Genomic DNA, 19,652 nt, shown 5'->3' on the forward strand with positions numbered 1-19,652 from the left:
CTGCAATCTCTGTGGAAAAAACTTAGCTGGCAAGCTGCAGGTACTTCTCGAGCAGGAGGCGTTGCTTTTCTAAAGAGACTGTATTTATTATGGGTGGCTGGATATCTGCATGCTGGCTCAGTTCCCTGTAGTAAGGAACTGACCACATTACTATGTGCAAACACAGGGTTCACTCAAGTGGTACTAAAAAGAGAAGAGGTGGGGCAAGCAGAGCTTTAAAAAGAAAAGAGGAGTCCATCCAAGTCTGGATGTAAAAAACAACTGCATGTCGGAGAAGGACGGTACCTGGAGATTTCGCTCCCTGCATTCCATTGAGAGCTGTGCTGAAGAGCTTTCTGAATTCTCTGCTTTAAAGATTTAAACAGCAGCTTTGTTGCAAGGAAATTTGAAGTGATCCTTGCGAGCATGGCTTTTGAACTGTGTTAAATTTGTGGCAAGAGTGTCAGGCATTTCATACTTGGCTTCCAAAAGAGAAAAAAAAAAGAAACGAAAGAGCGAGAGAAAAAAGCCCTGATGTGTATGGGGAAGAAATCTCCCAGGAATTTCTTCAAGGTTGTAGTCAGACACAGTAAGGTCTAAAGTGACAAGAAAAGCAAGGCAAAGATAAAACTTGAAATTGTGATAAGATGTCTGAGTCTGAAGTGACAGATTGCAGAAAACTTTTGGGATTACACATGCTCATCTTGTCCTGGATATGACTGAATACAAGCTAGTTTTTCTCTAGTGACAGCTCAAAAACCCCCTCAAGATTATGTTTCTCTTCCTTGTTGCTTTTTTGCCAGTGGTTTTTAAAATTGGTTTTGTCAACCTCTCAGCTCTGCAGCACTGGAACTGTCCTAATGGATACAGACTAAAGCCTGAAAACTCTGCTTGTGTAGGTAAGTTGCTGAACATTCCCACATTAAGAAAACTGCATTTGTATTCTCTTAATTTGGCTTTAAAATTTTTGAAGTTTTTTTTCAGATTGCTTGTGTGTTGTACTGGCAGAACTGATAAATCAGCTTCTCAATATCTGTTGCATGTCAAATGTACAGAACTCTTTTTTTTTTTTTTTTTTTTTCAGAAATCAGCACTGCCTGTTTAACTATCAGAAAGCAGAATAGGTTTTCATATGACCATTAATAGATATGAACTGTTCTCTACCATAGCTTTAGTGTCTCCATAGTTTCAGTACATGAACATGCATGTATTCATGCTTCAATTTATGAAAAGTTTGAGTATAGGTGTGCTTTTTATTTCTGTATACATATATGAAGAGTGTTTCAATTATTATGTATTAGTATGCATTTAGATGCAGGCTAGATAACTTTAAAAGCTATTTTTTCTATGCTCAGTATTACATCTAGGTGTGTGTGCTCATGCTAATAAAGCATCTCATACAATACATGAATAGCAGGTTGTTTAATACTGTAGTAGGGAGGTCTGGGAGAAATATGCAACACTAACATTCCTGTAATCATCTCCAGTGATTTGGAGCATATAAAATGCAGGTTTCAATTCTTTACAAAGTGTAAGACAAAGGATGACAGAACCCTTCTCCCTCCATTGCTACCGTGAGGTCAGATTTTTTCAAGAAATCCAGAGCTAATGAAGTTGTGAACTTTGCAGTTAGGAGATGAGGAAATGCTCTGAAAGGATTCAAGCAGCTCCTGATACTTGGAGATAATGCTTTTGCCTTAGATTCCTTGGGCTTCAGAGGCTCTGACTCAGTTCTTGTCATGAATCTAGTGATGCAGTAACAGGTGCTTCCTCTGTGCTTTCTGCCAAGAAATATCATCTCTTAAGCACAAAATAGAAGCCTGCATGTTAAATGCTGTCAAAGTGAGGGGGGAGGAGCTGGGAATTTTTTTGTGTACAAATTGTAAACCCGACTGAAGGTTTATGTGAGAGCCAAACACACCTAGAGTGCTCCTACCCTGATGCTTCAGTTCAAAGGAAAAGCACACTTCTGAAATTAATCTCCATATTGTTACCTCCTACTATGTTTGCTTCATGTTGAAAAGCACTCTCAAAGTGCACAGACTGAATTCCCTTTAGGCAAACTTACCAGAGGGTGTCCCTGTAGGAATCATCTTCCCTCTTTTTGCTGTTTGTGGCCATTTGGTCCGTGGGACCAGCCTAGGCCTGGGTCTCTGTAAGTTCAGGCTGAGGTACATGCAGTGGGTTTGCCGTATCCTTAGCAGCTGTTGCTGTTTACACAGCCTTTCCTATAGATCCATACCATTTGCTAGCATGTACTTAGCTTCCAAGAGCTCTTTAGGATGTCCATTAACTATGGCTTCTGCATTACTGGGTTTCCCAGTTAAGAGCTTGCGTATAATGGGAGAATCCTACTGAGATGAAGGAAATTGCTTGGCTACTGTTCAATGAGTTAAAAACCCCACTCTAAATATTAATATGCAAAAGGCTGCAAAGGCTTTTTTTCCCCCAGTGGACATATTTTGCACATTGATGCATATTGGTCTTCCATTAATGAAGACATAACCAGCTCTGCATAAAATCTCTTCTGTTGAAAATTAGCTGCTGTATGAATGAAGAACTCTAGACAAAGCACTGAAACAGATTGGCTGGTAGCTCAGCAAACTCTTCAAGAAATATCAGCAGAAGAGTTGATGTTACTGTGACATACTCTGAGCAATTCCATGTGCACAGAGAGCAAGTGAAAAATGAGAAGCGTTACGGCAATTTTTCAATTACAGGCCACTGGATTGCAGGGGATTAAGCAAAGGTGAAATTTTGACATGAAATGTAAGACTGCAGGATGCTTTGGTGTTAGAGATTTCCCTTTCTCTTTCCTCTGTGTCCTAGACACACGACTGGTGCTGTGAGCATAAGACCGGACGCGTGATATTCTAGTTCAGTAATGATGTGAGACAGAGGGTGCGGTGGAAGCAAGTGGCAGGAAGCTGGAGGCAGGCTTTGAAGGTAATACTGGGGATAAAAGTGGTGAGTGGGAGATGTGATTCATACCACTGCACTGTGAACAATGACATCAAGCTGAATCGTGGCTTGGCCACCATTCTTGGCGAGCTGTAATAGATACACCTATTGCAAAATGTTCTTCATCCTCTGAGGCTGTGGTGGCAACCTGCCCGCCATAAGGGTTCCCCTGAATTGAGAAGGTGTCTGCTCTTTGTTAGTGAGCTGCTACAAGTGATACTTGCAGGAATGTGTTTAGGCTGTTCTAGATCTGGTTTCCACACTGAGGCTGAAGATGAAGGTCTGGGTCATCTTCTTACATTGCTAAATAGCTCACTCCTTAATTAGTTCCTTTGATTTCTATAGATATTCAAAGATCAAAGACTTCCTCATCCTGTGGAAATATAATGAAATCTAACCCTAAATGTCTCACATAATTTTATACAGTTATTTTAAGAGGGATTATTTGAATCCTGACTTGTTATGGCAAGAGAGAAGGGACTTTTCTGAGGCACTGTTAGTCCCAAAACAGCAAAGCTTATAGGAAAGAAAGTTTGGGAGAAGAGATCACAAGGTCAGAGCTAAACTAGTCTGATGAATGAATGCATCAATATATTGACAAGTTATGGTAGAATTGGAAGCACTTCTGCAATTTTTGACATGCCATCTTGAATTAATAGCTTATTTTAAGATGCTGTGAGGATTGTGGATCAGTCACCTTTAATAACTCATGTTTTGTAGACTCCAGTGGAATCCTAGAACTTTCTACCTCTGAAAAAAAAATAGTCTGGCCTACAGAGGAGCTATTATTGCTACAAAGAAAAAACCACATGCATAGCTGGTCTCAGGAGGGCTTTGATTTGTAACATATTTGACAATGTAAGCACAACAGGGTGTACCAGAGGATGGGCCTACACCCGCTGGAATCAGTTGCCTTGTGCCTTCCTGAAACACCATGTTAACAACAGTATTTTTTATTCTCTCATGGTGCATAGATGCTTTCCCTACTCAAAACTGAAAAAGTTTTCCTTGTTTGTCTGAAGAAGGCCCTAGAGCAGCCTCTTGCATTATCAATTTTAGAGTAGATATTAATGTCTGTTAGTCTTGGGCTACCCTAGGTAAATATATTATGTTCTGGATACTGCAAGACTGGAAGTGTACTTTGGTTTCAGGGCTGACTTTAAATACTGTGTAAGTTTGAAAAATGAAGAAAGATAATAATTTTTAAGATACCAAACAGTATTGTAAAAAAAATCTTGGAAGAAGGAAAACAAGACACATATTATTGAAGTTTTGACTGATCATAGGTTCTTAAACTCAGCACATTTCTACCAAATTCTGACATTAACTGCTGAGCCCTTGTCACTTCTACAGGGCTAACATGCTGCTCATTCCTACAGAGCTACAGCCTGCAATTAGAAGGTGACAACTGCAGCTATGTAGGTCACCTCTTTTGGTCACATGCTTCCTTCTGTGTGTCAAGCTTTACTCTTTTCTTTCTTCCTGTTCACCTCTCTCCTACCACTGAGATGAGGAACATAAAGTTATTAGTTTTTGTTTTATATCTTTAAATTCCCCTTAATTATCTAAATCCTGTCTTCACTTTACTCAATACTTCTGAAGACATGCTGTTAAAACTTCTTGTGTGTATTCTGAGAAATATGAAATGCCAAAACCTTTTTAACTCTCTTTCTTTGCAAGCATCTCATAAGGAGCAGTAAGAGCCAATGAAATGGGGAACTGCTCCCTACCCCTGTCATGACAGGGATAAACCTGATAAGCTGCCTGTGCTTCCCTCTGTATTTCAGAAGAGCTGCAGTGGAGGTGTGTTTTTTCCTTGTTTTCAGTAGCTGTCTTCCAGCTAGCTTACTTCTTATTATACTGATGTGGGAAAAGGAGCTTGTAAATATTTTTAAAATAGTAGCCAGTAATTCTCAAACATGGGTCTGAGCCACAGACCAATTCATGAGGAGATTCACATTCAGTTGGATCCAGCTGAATGTGGAGAAATACTATCCTCAGCTATGAGAACTTGGTTCAAAATAGGAAGGAGGCAAATATGTTACAAGAAAAGACAAAAATGGCATCACCCATCACATGATGCCTAATACTAAAGAGGTCTAAGGGGCAGACTCCTGAGCCAGTAACTAATATTAAAAAACTCATTGTAAAATAGTAGTTACTAATTTTGTATTTTGTTATAAAGAAAACCTGACTACTTTTTAGTATCTAATTTGAAATCTGATTGTAAAGGGAGCTGGATGACAGTATTTGATGATGCTTCATGGCCTCCATCTTTGATAGGCAAGCCAGCAATGATATGTTGGAAGTTGCATGATCCAGGAAGTAGAGGTTTGTTTTGTAGCTACTAATTTACACATAGACTTTATTTCATATAAAATTGATTTCAAGGGTAGAATTTTTAGTGAGCAAACACTTGAGATTAGAGTCCAGAAAGGATAAAATAGAGATGCTATTGTTCCTGGGGATCTTTTTGTCCTTTCTCTGCAAGGTGTCTGCAACTCTTTTCTAAATTGTATTTAAATTCTAAATTTGATTTGATTTTATACTTGATAAATCATATGTTCTCACTTGGTGTCATATCTGTGACATTATCATCTCTGGCCTGGAAGACACCAGGAGTTGTAACGCCCTCATTGTGTTCATATTGTATTTCTGACCACAGTACATGAGCATTTCACAACCTCTACCCTCTCAAAATTTGTGAGTGATCAGGTTGTGTTTTAGGCCTCATTTAAAATTGGAGATAAAATATACTGAACTGTGCATCATCTGTTTCATTTTGAGCTGCTGATAGCTGGAGTGTCTTCTTCCATTTCTAGCTATCTTCTGTTCTTTGAGCTGGATGCTTTAAACACAATAGATAAAAGTGATGGGTTTCTTTCTTTGTCACCCAGATAAAATTTCATGTTCAGCCTTGTTGAAAAGCTGAACAGCTGATTGAATTAATCATGAGTCCAACTCACCAGGAGCTAGATTTGCATGAGGTCATTTGAGTGTATGTATCTGCACGTATACTTTATGTATATAATGTATGTATTTGGGGCCATAATGAAATTCAAGTTCTGGCTCACTGTGGTTTCTCTGTGTCCCTGCCAGGCATACTAATGCTTCAACCTTCTGCAAGCAGAGCCTTTCTCAGGACTCTCAATAAAGTAGTATATTTGTATGCAAAGTCTTTGAGAGCTGCCAACATCGTGATGACATGATTCATCGTTTTTGCTGATTCTCAAGGCATTTTTTGCATAAAGAAGTCTTTGAGAACTAAGCAGAACCTCATTCTTCCTTTCAGGGCTGGCTGTCAGGGCACTGCAGACAGCTTTTGTGTTCACTAAGCCGATTTCTTTCACAGGGTAAAGTTCCCACTGGGGGATGTGGTTGCCAGGACACGTAAAACAGCTTCAACAGGATGCAACTCCATGCTTTCCTTTGGCACTAAAAGTGCAGATGAAGGCACTGCTAGTTACACCTGATGGATGGTTTTCTGATTGAGTTCTCCTAAACCTTAGAAACCAGATTTTTTTGGTTTATTTTACTTTGGGGTTGGTGATTTGATTTCTTGATTGATTGGTTAGATTTGGGTTTTTTGCATGGATTTTTTTTTTGTACTTTAAGCAATGAAGAGAGGGTGTTAAGCATAGGATCCTCTTCCGTTGTTAAAGCCATAAAAGCCAAACATTGGCAGTGCTGTGGCCTGTTTCACAATGACAGTGTCTCTTGGCTCTTCCTGCTCACCACTGGAAGGGCACTGTCCAGTGGTTGAGCTGCCCGTGGCCCTGGGCCCCTGCTCTGTTATTGGGAAATTCTCCTTCCTCGAGAGCCAGTCTTCAGCTGGAGCCATGGCTTGCTTTTCAGTCTGTGTGGGATTTGCTTTTACTGTGTGAATTTTGGTGGTGATGAAAACGGGCAGGCTGATAGCCCTGAAATCTTCTCTTAAAGTGCTTTTACTGAGAAAAGAGTGTAAATTCCTGCAGCCTGACCAATCAGTGTTCTCATTCTTGGACAGTCAGTTTTGTACACTCATATAAACCTGGAGAATCCCCCCTGGAAATAAAGTGTCATTGTCCTTTTACCTTGGTCTGTTGCTCAGTAACCTGTGTTTGGTAAAGCATGTCTTCCCAGTCTGACCTTGACTTTAGAATATTCACGGCCTTCAGAGTTTTCCCTGGTAACTAGTTCCCTTAGTGATTCACCCTTCCTGTTAAAATGTGAATTTAATGTCCGAATTTAAATTCCCTGGCTTTAGTTCTCAGCTATCACTGCTTGTTAAATTGTTCCTGAAAAAGATTATAGTGTCTTTTAGAAAATCTGCTGCATTTTCTTTGTGAAGGTATTAATTTGTGGCGCTTAATCCTTCTTCCAAGCTTCTTTCTGATAATTTAAGCATTCTGAGCTCTTGAATTTCTCATAGAAAGGCATTTTCTTTACCTTCAAATCAGGCTTTCTATCCTTGTTGTATACACTTTCTAATTTTTCACGATCCTTTAACAACCTTTATCTGAGAAATACAAACAGCATGCCAATATAGTCTGACCACTGCCATATAAAAAAAGCATTTTTTGTCCTCACAGTCATTAATTTCTCCTGTGTTTATTTGTGTTGTGATTTGAATTTTTTTGTTAGCTTTCTGTCCATTATGAACACAAATCCTTCTCAGAGAAAGCAGTCTTTCAAGTCTAATCTATAGGCCAGGCCTATTTTTTTTAACTCTCAATTAATGTACTCTTTATTGTGATTGAATAATAGCTCATCTGTGCTTCACACTGCTTTATCAAAAAACCTCCCTCTTTAGCACTCCTATATCTACACGGTTGCCTTTTTCACCCATACTTGTGATTTCCACAGAGAAATAAGTTCAGGCTCATTTAGCAAGCTATTACTGTCATAAAAGTATATTGACAGACATAAACTACATTATCAACACATTCTCACACGTGCTGTGGTGCTGGTGGCTGGATCATGTCAGGTGCCCAGCTTAGTCAGCCAGTTTCTTGATTTGATAACCAGTGCATCAGGGAGGGAGTGGCAAACAGTGTTCATGCCTACCTCTGACAGCAGCTGGACAAGGAGCTGAGCTCATCACAGCCCTTCCCCTTGGGCCACCAAAGAGCCCTTTGGTGTCACTGGCATCCAGGCAGTGTTTGCCAGGAGTATCTAGTTTTAGTGGTGACCTGGAGCCCATGGTGTCTGTAGCACATTAACACACTTCTAAGCCCATCAAACCTTCCTAGAGGGGATTTGGAAGAGTTTCTCTTTTAATGCCGTGGAGAATGGAATGTACAATCCTAGTACATGTGGGAAAATATGCTCCTGAAAGCTGATTGTTTGGAGAAAATTGTGGGTTGGAATTAGAGTACTTTATGGAATTACATTGCTGAAAACACTTCTGCTTTATCTTTGTAATCTAACAAGAATCAGTTGCATGTGCTCTGATTACATTTCATACATTGTCAAATTACTTCAGCTGCTATTTGGAGCATGAACTTGTGGGAAAACTCTGTAAACAATATGGAAGCCTTCCCTAGTTGGTACAGAGACATTAGGTGGCTGAAAAGCGTTGACATTCTTTTTGAACACCTTTGGTACCTGGGCACAGATGAAACCCCTCGGAACACTTATTTCTAAGCATAGTTTCTTAAAGCAGTTTGGAAGAGTGGTTTGCAGAGCCACGGGATATGAGAGATCTGCTTGCTTGGGTCTCCCTGAGTTGCTGGGAAAGTTTCTTTCAGAGTCTTTTGTGAGTTGGTTAAATTGCCGTTCCTCGTAGTCAAGGCGTTGTTCTTTAAACCAAGGGAATTCTCACATAACACACACAGACCTAGTTTGTTGTGAATCCAAATCCTTTAGTGACTTATTTAAATGTATCTCTTTAAAACAAAATACGTTTATTCCTTCATTCCTGCATGTGCTGAGTCACACGGTCAAGAAAAAAGCTACTCCTTAGAGCAACCACTTCAACAGTAGTTGAAGAAGGAAAATATACAGGAAATATATCAGCATATTGGACAGTCAGATGTCAAGTACCTTGGGAAGTTAATATCAGATGTGTTTGTTTTCAGCAGGAACAAAAATTTATCCCAATTTCGTGGGGCAATTATCCATGATACTGCAAATTTCTTTCCCCCTTAGTATAAAATACAGTCCTCAGTGGTAGACTTTTTTTTTTAAACAGATTCCTTTGTTTAGGGCTTAATTAATGGTCACTTCCTCAAGCCCTGACAAAACACCATAAATACTTCAAATGTCTTTCAATTCCTAAACCTTCTAGCCTAACCTACCAGTTCCAGTTAAAAGCCTAGTTTCTAATGAATTTCCTCAGTGCCTTGATTTGGGCTTGTTTCTGTCAGAATACAGTGGGACTTTAAGTGCTTTGTATGTCTGTTTGAGATTTGAGTCAAACAAAAATGAGCTCAATGATGACCTCAGTGCTGTGACAATCTGTTTTCTGCTTTGCTGTTTTGCAAAGTCTGTTAATTTGTTGGCAAAATTATTACTGTTGAAAAAGGGATAAAGACAGAAGCAAGCAGCTGCAAGTTGCATTTGCATAGCAAATAATAACACAAATCAAGACAAGTCTGTTCCCTGTGTTTGAGCAATTAGAGGCCAGTGCCCAGACACTAGGGAAAAGGGTAATTTTCCTAGGCAATCAAAAAACTCAAAATAAAAACCCAGCACCCTGCAAAACCACTGTGAATGTGACAATGATAAATTACGCCCCCAAGCCCCTATAATTCTGAAACTAACGCATGAAGGAAAACATAGCCACCCTCATTTAATTTTTACATTTTGTGACAATTTATTATTGGGTAAGTTTATCAAATTTTATTCTTGTTCTTTGCTGCCTTTACTAGGTGAATTTTCCTGATCTTTTTCAAATACCTATTTCAGATATTGATGAGTGCCTTGAAGGTGGTTTGGGAACTTGTGGCCAAACCTGTATCAATATTCCAGGGTCGTACATCTGCTCCTGTTTGCCTGGCTACTCCTTGGGTATTGACAAGCAGTCCTGCTATGTGAATGGTAAGGACGTTTTCTTTTTTGATAACTGAAAAAGGGCTTTGGAGATTCAGTTAGCATTCCTTTTCAAAGTGAACCAAGCTTGCTGGTCCCTGCTTGTCAGCGGCTCGGGTTCTCTGGTTTGCTGACAAAAATCCTGCTACTGTGTGGGTAAGAGGCAAGGCCAAAAATGCCACAGAAGAATGATGGTGAAGAATGTAAACTATAGTGATAGAAAGATGAACGAACATATGAAAACAAACCACTAAACTTAACAATTACTTCCTATTTGCCCTCTCGGCCAGTTTAAAACTGTAAACTCTCTTATCCCATCCTTACTTCCAAGAAGACACGGCAGTACACAATATTCCGCTACCTCGGCTGCTTTCGGTCTGTTGGCCTTGGTGTCTTACCAGTATGTTTAGGTTCTAGGGACAGTGCTGTAATATCAGAAGCAGGATGCCCTTATTTTTGCTTTCATCCATTGGTTTTCATGCATTAAAACACAAGTGCCACTCTGAGTTATTTCTCTCCCTTCCTCTGACATGAGTGTATAAATTGATTTTTAAATGGGGGAGATGCATTTAATTTTAAAAGTTTTTAGCTCTTCTAAGAGGAAAATATCCACAGTTACAGCCTTTGATTAAGCCTCATTTTGTCCTCAACTGATGCTACCCAGGGGAAAAAAAAAGAGTTGGATTTTATTGGTTAGCTAAATCCTATATTGCATCCAGAGTGTGAGGTGGGAGTGCTCTGAAGTTCATCTCTTACCTCTCCACTTTGACTTCCTGAATGCTTGGCTTTGGTGCTTGCCTGGGATACACCATAGCTCCCTTCTGATCCAGGAACTAAACTTTTCTGTTTTTTGGCTAGTATTTATCTTGCTGATGCAGAGATGGGATTTGACAAGGCGCGTTTCTGACCTGAGAAGTGGGACCTGTACTTGAGTCCCTATGTGTGTAGATTTTGGGACCATGAACATAACCAAAATTATTCTGTAGAGCTCCCAAACTGTCATCAACACAATTATTTTAGAATAGAGGCCCTAGAATCATCAGAGTTATCTGCAACATGTAACTCACAAAACCCAAACTGGATTTTTTGTGGTTCTGCCTAAACATCAGTAGTTCTTCTGCAAACTCTGCACTCCTGAACTGAAAACCAACTTGTTTTTTCCCAGTGATATTTGTGCACAGGTATCCTTCAAAGAACAATCTTTCCTTCATATTGGAATACTTAAACTTTTTAACATGTTATTACTAACATTCATAGTAACTGCAGGAAGTGACAGATAGAGCTCCTGTGATGGATAAGGAGCCCTTAAGTCAGATATAAACCCTTCTGTGGGGGGTACACCAGGTGAAATACCCTCATGTTATAAAGGCAGGAAGATCTTTGGTGCAGATATGGTTTACTTGGTAATTAAACCCCTGATAAAACGGAGTCCTAAATCTGAGTGGTGCCTCTGTAGCAAAAGTTGGCTTTGTTCAGCTCTTGTTCCATTTAGAGCCCTCATTCACAGGTACCTGGTAGGGAATTCAGAGAGTGGAAAGGAGAAAACCAAAGTGTGTAAATATTCTTGGTCAACTAATTGGCAAGACTGCAGGCAGTAGCTGTCAAATCCCTTAGATAAATCAGCCTGGCCACTCTTCAATGTTCATTTAACACTCACATGAACCAAGCTCATTGTTCAAATATGGGGTTGCTCAGTTCAAGTAGCAGCAGGAAAAGGGAGTAATTAAAATCCTGTAAGCAGCTGTTATAATTAGGTGATAGCTTTAAAATTTGAGATACAAAATATTCTGCTAACATGGAAACTGTGTACTGACCATCTTCCCTGTGAATGAGACAAAATTACATCTTGGGTGCTTGTCAGAACTTTCTTCACTTGGAAAAATCAAAATTTGTCTCATTCCTCTGCTTTGAAAGGAGAATTAAACAACCTTGCAACTATGAAGGTGAAGCATCTGTCTCAATTTTGTAGAAGATATTTTTGTTGAGATTAAAGCTTTGGTTTTCATTCTAATAGTAAAGATATTTAGTTAAAAAAAGAAGTGAACCTTGTCAATAAAACCAATTTAATTTTCAAAGGTATATGTGTAAGGAAACTGGTGGTAGTGCATCTTTGATGGCATCTATTCCCAACTAATGGAATTGTGGAATAATTCAGCAATTGATTACACAGGTTTGAAAGCTGTCATTCTGTTGGATCTGTATCAATAACTGCATTTTAAAGTCAGCTGGGTTGAGGACTACTTGTATGCCAGGATCTGTGTTTCAGGCAACCATGTTCTAAAATTCCATCATTATCAGCACAATGGGATTTATGTTTTGTACGTTTTTTTCAGTTTAAAATTAAATTAAATAATAGACTTGATGCCCGCAATTAAATATTTATATATAAACAAACAAAAAAGCAAACAATACACCCATGTTTATTTTCAAAACGAAAGTTAAAATGTGTTGGTTACATAAGAACTGCTTTCCTATATGCACCTGATAGACAGCCTAAATGAAAACCCTTGTGGTTTGGAGAGGTAGTTAGAGCTCCTTGAACAATTTTAATTGTAGTTAAGGTTCCTTGTGCAATCTTAATCATGCTCTACAGTGATACCCTAAAAATAACCAAGAAGGCTTAATAAAACTGGATCAACCCCAATTATTTTATCATACTAATTGTACTTCCATACTTCTCACCTTGTTTTAAGGTTGCATCAAGGCTATTGGGATCATCCTAGCTGCTCATCACTTTCAACATTAATTGGTTTTCTGGAGTATGGGGCATAATTGGAGCACCTTTCATTTTAACGTATGTTATGTAAGAGTACTGTTATACTCTTACCATTTGCTCATTGAAAATAAGAGATTTTTGTCTGGAAGAAGTTGCTGCTTTTGAGCTGTCGGAGTTTTAAGTACAGGTCTTTTGCTTTCCTTCAGCCTCCTGCAGCACAAGAAACCTCCCAAGTCTCCAGTTTCTTCCTTTTTCCTGTCTTGGGATCTTCAATTTCCCTTTTTGGATAGTTAAAGGAAGGTTCCAGGCTACCTCTCTGTGATAAATTCTTGCCATAGCACAATAGTTTGAAGTGATCTTCAACTTGGAGGCACATGCATGGCAAACTTCTTTCAAACTCAGCTGGCAAGCATGCAGTTGTTGTTCTGACTTCTTATTGGGCTGTGGTTGTTTGGGATAAGTGGTAATTTCATTGTCATTTCAGTTTCCTAACTCAGATTTTTGCCATAATTTTCAGCATCAAATGTGAAAGGACCATTCCATTTATATATAACTGGTTTTCTGTGATACACCTCAAAAGTTGCTATTAAGAAATGAGACATCTAAATCTTGAACTTTCTCTTTGCCTAGTATGTAACTGATGAGAATTCAATGCAACAAAAATGCAATGATTATCAATTAATTGGTCTCATTTTGTTTTCTCCACACCAGACCCAGCACCATTCCTGCTTTTTAGTCATGGAAATGCCATCTTTAGAATTGACACTGAAGGGACAAATCATGAAAGATTGGTTTCTGATACTGGTCCATCAACACTTATGGATTTTCATTATATAGAAGAGAAAGTGTATTGGGTAGACTCTGAAAGGCGACTACTTCAAAGAATTAATCTAAATGGCACAAAACGAGAGGTAAAGTAATCAGTTCTTTGGAATTCTCACAGTTAATGTGTGAACCCCTCTGTGGAAATCACCTGCTCCTTGGGTACAGTTCTGCCTTTACTGTTCACCAATTAGCACTTTACTTTTGCTCTTGTAATGGTTCTGACTCTGAGCCAGGCTATTTTACTGGCATTCACATTCAGGACATACAGTATTTTCTGTGGATCAGGTGAATGCAGGAGAGGATTGAGTTAAAAATGCAGGAGAGGAAATTCAAACAAATTAATGCTGTCTAGACTTTATGTTTCTATCAGTTATAGATTATTCTCTGGCATTACAACATTGTCTTCAATATTATTGTAACACAAGCTGACAAAAATGCTATGAGAAGAATGTGCTTGGATTCCTACTCATTTCTTCTCAAACCTTTTATTGGTTTCTATGGTTGCATAAATGCCATTAGCACTTTATTCTTTGTTCAGAAAAAAACCTGTGTATTTCATTGCATCTGGCTAATTAGGAAGGGCAGACAGGCTGTTCTGGCAGAACTTTATTGCTGTGAGAGTGTTCTTTTCTTTGAGAGAGATTGCCAGTATCATTTACCTCTGTGGAGTTTTCGCTCATGTATTTTCACTGATTTTAAGGGATCAGGGTCCAGCAGCAGTGTGTTAGGAGACTTCCATCTGTAACAGCACAGGCCTGGGTGCTGCATGGTGTGCCAAATGCAAAACTGTAGCTAAATATTAAGCCAGTATATATCCTGTGCAGAACAGTTTCTCCTTTTGCAGGAAGTCACTCAGTTCAGAGGAGGTATGTGTAAGCACAAAAACCAAGTGAAAGTGATGAAAGAAAAAGAAAGAGAAACAGCTATAGGTCTGAAAGAAAATAAAGTAGGCAAAAGAACGAATGGGAAAGTTCCAGCTGGGTCTTCTATTCCTTGTAACAAAAGCCAAGTTTAGAGTAGTCATTAGGATTCCTCTTGTCAACTCATTTTTTCTTGTTTACAGAGACTATGTTACATAGACAAAGGCATTTCAGGATTTGCTATTGACTGGATAAATCAAGACATTCTCTGGGCCAACAGACAGAAAGGAACCATAGAAGCAACTGACATGAATGGGAAGAAACGCCGAGTTCTTCTGAGAGCTGTTGGTCGTCCCACAAGGATCACCATTGATGCTGAGCAAAGGTAATTTTATAGGGATCAGTGATTTCATTGCAATGGACCCCAAATATGTAAAGTACTATGGTTGGGGTTTCATGGAATCATAGAAATGTGTTAGAAGAGACATTAAAGGTCATCTAGTTACAACCCACTCACCAGGGACAGGGACACCTTCCACAAGACCAGGTTGCACAAAGTCCTGCCTGATCTGCCTTGAACAGATCCAGGGGTGGGGCATCTTCAACTTCTCTGGGCAACTTATTCCTGTGCCTCACCACCCTCACAGTAAAGAATTTCTTCTTTATATCCAATCTCAATCCATCCTCTTTCAGCAAAGTTTCTGGGTAGGAAAGCAGTATTGGGAAGCAAAGGGAATGATGCCTGAAAATGCTGGGAGTCACTTGTGCTCCAGACTCAGCACACTTAGAACATATAGTATGTTTTCTGAAAAAAAAAGTCAAAACTGACAGTTTGCTGCTGTTTCCCTCGTTTCTTTATCAGTGTCTCCAAATATTGGTTCTGAATTCACTGCTGCTGCTTAGCATCACTAGCACTTTGGCCTTCACAGAGATGCTCCTTTCAGCTTCAAGTAATTTACATGGAGAGCCATGCTCACATGAGAGGCCTGGGTCCTCAAGGGTTACCAGTATAAATCATCACAGTGGGGTCTCCATGCTGATTTTCCCTTACACAAAAACTTCTCGCATTAAAGTTGCAAAAAAAAAAAAAAAAAACTTGAGAAGAATTTGAAATGTTTCTATTTTGTTTAGCAAGAGCATATATTTGTTACCACTTTTGATTTGCATTAAAGCTGCTCAAGGTGTGTGTAACTATTTTAATATTAAGACTCTTGTGTCCATTCCTAACACATTTGTACATAAACCAATTTTCTGATGATAGTAGAATTGCTAATACTCTTTGGAATCTTGGCATCTCAGTGGGATTTCGGGCCTGGACATCAGACCTGCCTTTCCTCAAATTTGCAGGAGCTCCTCATCGATTTGAAAAGTAATTCCAGTTTCCTTGACTGCATGTCTGAACAAAGTAGAGAGACAGACAAAAGTGCCTTGTGATTAAGCTGGGCTGATTCCTGCTTGACCTACTTGAGGGAAATTGCTACTACCTCTAGTAATACTAGTTTTTAGTACATCTAGCAGTACTTGTAGCTCTAGTACCATACAGAGAAACTCTGTATACAGGAGCAACTAAATAACTTTATAAAGAGTGTGTAGCTGTGATGTGATTTTGAAAATGTAGGGTTGGTTTGTTGTGGAGCTTTTTGTTTTGTTTTGTTTTGTTTTGTTTTTTAAACATGCCTCTCTTGCCTGCAGGCTGTTATTTTTGTCTTCAGATGGTACAGTTTCCAGCATATACCGAGCATCTCTCAGTGGAAGTGATATGATAAATATTTTGAAAACTACAGAAAAAATAAAGGCCATCTCACTAGATTTGGTTGACACAAGGCTCTACTGGATCCAACATGACCACGGAAAAGAGATTTCCCACATTAGATCATGTGACTATGACGGTGGAGCTGTTCGTTTCCTCAGAAATTCTGTCCGGTGAGTTTTCCTCAGCTTGTCAGAAATAAAACATTCATTTCAGGGATGCAATTAAGCTCTCTCCCTCATCCTCCCTTTTATTGGGTCAGTCCACAACATGAGGAGTATAAAGTGTAATGCAAATGGCCTGTGACTGTAAATGTAACATTAATGATAGGAAAATGAAAACAATGTCGCTGTTATGAGAATAATAATTGCCACTCAGCACTCTCCAACTTCCAGGCTTTCAGCAAATGATAACTAATTAATCCTTAGAAATCCTCTCTGAGTGTTTATTAGTGGCCTTTTTCTGCAGAGAGAGGAGCTGAAAGGAGAGATTAAATGATTTATCCAAGGTCACAGTGGGTGAACTCAGGTGTCTGAGCCATGCTCAGGAGACTGAACTCCATCCTCATCTAAGCCTGTTGTCCTCCTTAGCTGCAGCCTGGGGAGGCTTGGCCCTGAGCTCAGGCTCTCCAGAAGCATCAGCAGATGTGGAGAAAGCCGTGCTGTGCAGGAGCATTGCCCTGCCCCAGTGCCAGTGCTGGGCACAGTGAGGGGGCTCTCAGGCCCGCGTCCTTCTGGTCCTCGTGCTGTGCAGGGGTGCAGGTGCCTGGTGGCCACGGGGCCAGCGAGGGGATCAGGAAAAGGCTGTCACCACTGAGTCTTTCAGTATGGTTGGCTCTCCATGTGCAGAAAGGGGATTTCCGACAGTAGAGAAAAATTCAGTTTTGCTGGTCTGCTTATTTAAATATGTGGTCCACCACTTTCATATGAGGAACACAAAGTTGGCTTCTCCCTCCCATGCCAGCAGTCAGTTTGGGTTTTTTCTTACTTTTTCCCCCTTTCTCCCTTGTGTTGATTGTTGTTCACTGGGGTATTAATTTAGCCTGGATGATCTGGATTCTGCATTCTGGATCTGGATTCTCTTTTCCACCTTGAATATGGTTTTCTGGAAAGCAGAAGACAAAAATACCTTTTTCAGTATTTTTTCTGATTTCTCTCTTATTTAAAACTTGACCCTTTTGTGATTTCTGCTAGCTGCTGTAACTGTGGTCAGTGAATGGAAACTACATTCCTGAGATAGGAGAAGCAGCAGAAGATGGGCTTTAGGAGTGCCCTACTCCTACCATGCCATCTCCACCCTGATTTCCTCAGACAGTCAGAATTGTCAGAGCAGGCCCTGGATATTGGGAAACAGTGGAATTTATCTGACCTACATCCTTGAACAGACCAAGTTTCCATTTTGGTTGCTGGATTCACCAGAAGCAGGGTCACACCCGGGATATCTCTCTCAGTTAAGTCAGTCCTGACCAATAGATCATTAAACCTGTGAGAAATGCAGGTTATCAATTTTGTGTCTATTTCCTGCAAATAAGCAGGATTGAGTGCTGAATTATTTTGGTAATGTCTCTGCACCTCTTCTGATTCTCTGATTCTCATATATAGAAGATACTATAGTGTGTGTGTGTATATATATATACAATATTTTTAAAAAGGTAATTTTCAGTGAACCTGACTAAACTAGGCACTCAGAAAATGTTTGAGTGAGTAAATATGTAGGGATCATGTAATGTGCCACTTTGCTCTCTTCTCTTGTAGACATCAATTGCTTGGTATGTCTCTCTTTGCTGACCACCTGTACTACTCAGACTTGAAGTCTGGCATGATATGGAGAGCCAACAAATATACTGGAAATGTTCTGGTCACAATTAGCCTGAAACCATCATTTTTCCCACCAGTGGAGATAAAAATAGTACATCCATTTAAGCAGCCAGGTGCAAGGATTGATTCTCAGGATTTGGGTAAGTAAATGTAATGCTGCTATGTGTGAGAATAATAATGTCATACACTCTGATTCTCTGCAGTAAGAATTGTCTTTGGCAAAATTCCAGGCCTCAGTGAAATGAAGGAAAAAGTTTTTTTCACTTCAGTGGTCCACAGTTCCAATTGGTGTGTGCAGCTTCAGCTGAGTATCAGGGTAGAAGCATGCCAAGCATGAACTGCTTGTTTCATTAATGTATATACACATGCAGATAAATGTGACTTTCTCATTCTCTTGCCTTTCTTTACACAAATACATTTTTATGCTTTCCTGCTAAATGCACAAAGCATACAGATTTTTAACCCTCTGTCTGCATTATCCTCACCAAATGTCTGCTTCATTCTGGAAGTTTTAGTCTAAAGCACATGTAAACAAGTCTGACTATCATGGCAGCGAAGGATTTTAAGCACACAGTATGTTCTACAAATGGATGTCTCAGCTTTGCTCACTCATCACAGTGAAATGATGCAATTAAAAGTCATCAGATCTTAGACAGTCCTGAAGCTGCTATAACAACTATAGGATAAGAGACTCCTACCTCTTTAATTGATACCAATTGCAATCCACATTGTGAGTTGGTCATCTTGCTGCCTTTCACTGTGAATCCAAAAATGAAGGTAATTGGCTGTCAATAGTTCACCTTCCTTGGGGATTCCTGCTGAGGCAGTAGGAAGTGGGGGATGTCCAGGGAAATAATGTCTTGTTCCCTAGTCTCTGGGGAGCAGAGCATTCTTGCTTTAATGGAATAGCTTTTGTCACCAGTTTTGCTTGGGTAAGAGCAATGGGGCAAAGAGCATGGAGGCATTTGTGTGCCAAGCAATGGTTGCACAGCTCCCAAGGGAAGGCAGCCATGGATTCCCAGAGGTATAAAGACATGGGGAAAATATAGTGTTTGTTTTAGTTCATATGAGCAAAAATCAAACTGTAAATGTATCTTTTTGAACTATTCCTAAATAGCTACTATAAAGTAGGCTTTGTCTTTCTTCATGCCAGCCAACAGCTGTGCCCTCTGAAGATTGGTCTGAGTGGCAAAATCAAAACCTTCAAAGGCTCTTTCCCCATCACACGCTTTGTTTGCAGTGCCAAGACGTGTTGAGATGCAGAAGATTGTGTTCCTGGAAATCAAGCTTACCCTTGTAAGCACAGGGAGTCTCTATTCAGAGACAATACTTGATCTGTCCTTACTTTGGGGAAAATGGTTGTCCTGGCAAATGGAAACACTTTTTTCTGCTGACACATTTGGTGCTCTCACATAGAGGAACTAGGGCAAGAATGTGCAGCTTAATTTCAGTGACTGTGGGCGCTTAGCCTTTATTCCTCTCTCAGAAGATTTACTCCACTTCTTCCACCAGAGCATTCTGCTTTCTGGCATTTCTCTTTCCATGGAAAAGGCCTTTCTCTGCTTTTATTAATATATGACCTACCAATGTTTTCAAATGGATGTATATTTCCAACATGTTTAGTGAATTTTTGTACGATAGGCTGTTTACATGTTTAGTAAATTTTTGTATGATACTGTTGTCAGCAGTAGGCTTTTTAAAAAAAATTCCAAATAACTTCTTGTAAAATGTCT

The 19,652-nt window shown here is 39.6% G+C and overlaps 1 protein-coding gene across 3 annotated transcripts in view; it reads left to right on the forward strand.

Moving 5' to 3' along the window:
• The first annotated feature begins 261 nt into the window (after window positions 1-261).
• The window catches only part of EGF (epidermal growth factor), a 55,342-nt gene continuing 35,951 nt past the window's right edge, over window positions 262-19,652 (forward strand). For 2 of the 3 annotated variants that reach the window (XM_058024067.1, XM_058024069.1), the window contains exons 1-6: window positions 262-878; window positions 9,829-9,960; window positions 13,379-13,578; window positions 14,556-14,737; window positions 16,045-16,275; window positions 17,857-18,059. In XM_058024067.1, the coding sequence (XP_057880050.1) occupies window positions 752-878; window positions 9,829-9,960; window positions 13,379-13,578; window positions 14,556-14,737; window positions 16,045-16,275; window positions 17,857-18,059 (1,075 nt within the window). In that variant the 5' untranslated portion in view covers window positions 262-751. The remainder of the gene's footprint in view (window positions 879-9,828; window positions 9,961-13,378; window positions 13,579-14,555; window positions 14,738-16,044; window positions 16,276-17,856; window positions 18,060-19,652) is intronic. The other variant, XM_058024068.1, reaches the window with a different exon arrangement.

Source organism: Melospiza georgiana, chromosome 5 (assembly GCF_028018845.1).
Source record: "Melospiza georgiana isolate bMelGeo1 chromosome 5, bMelGeo1.pri, whole genome shotgun sequence".
Taxonomy (NCBI): domain Eukaryota; kingdom Metazoa; phylum Chordata; class Aves; order Passeriformes; family Passerellidae; genus Melospiza; species Melospiza georgiana.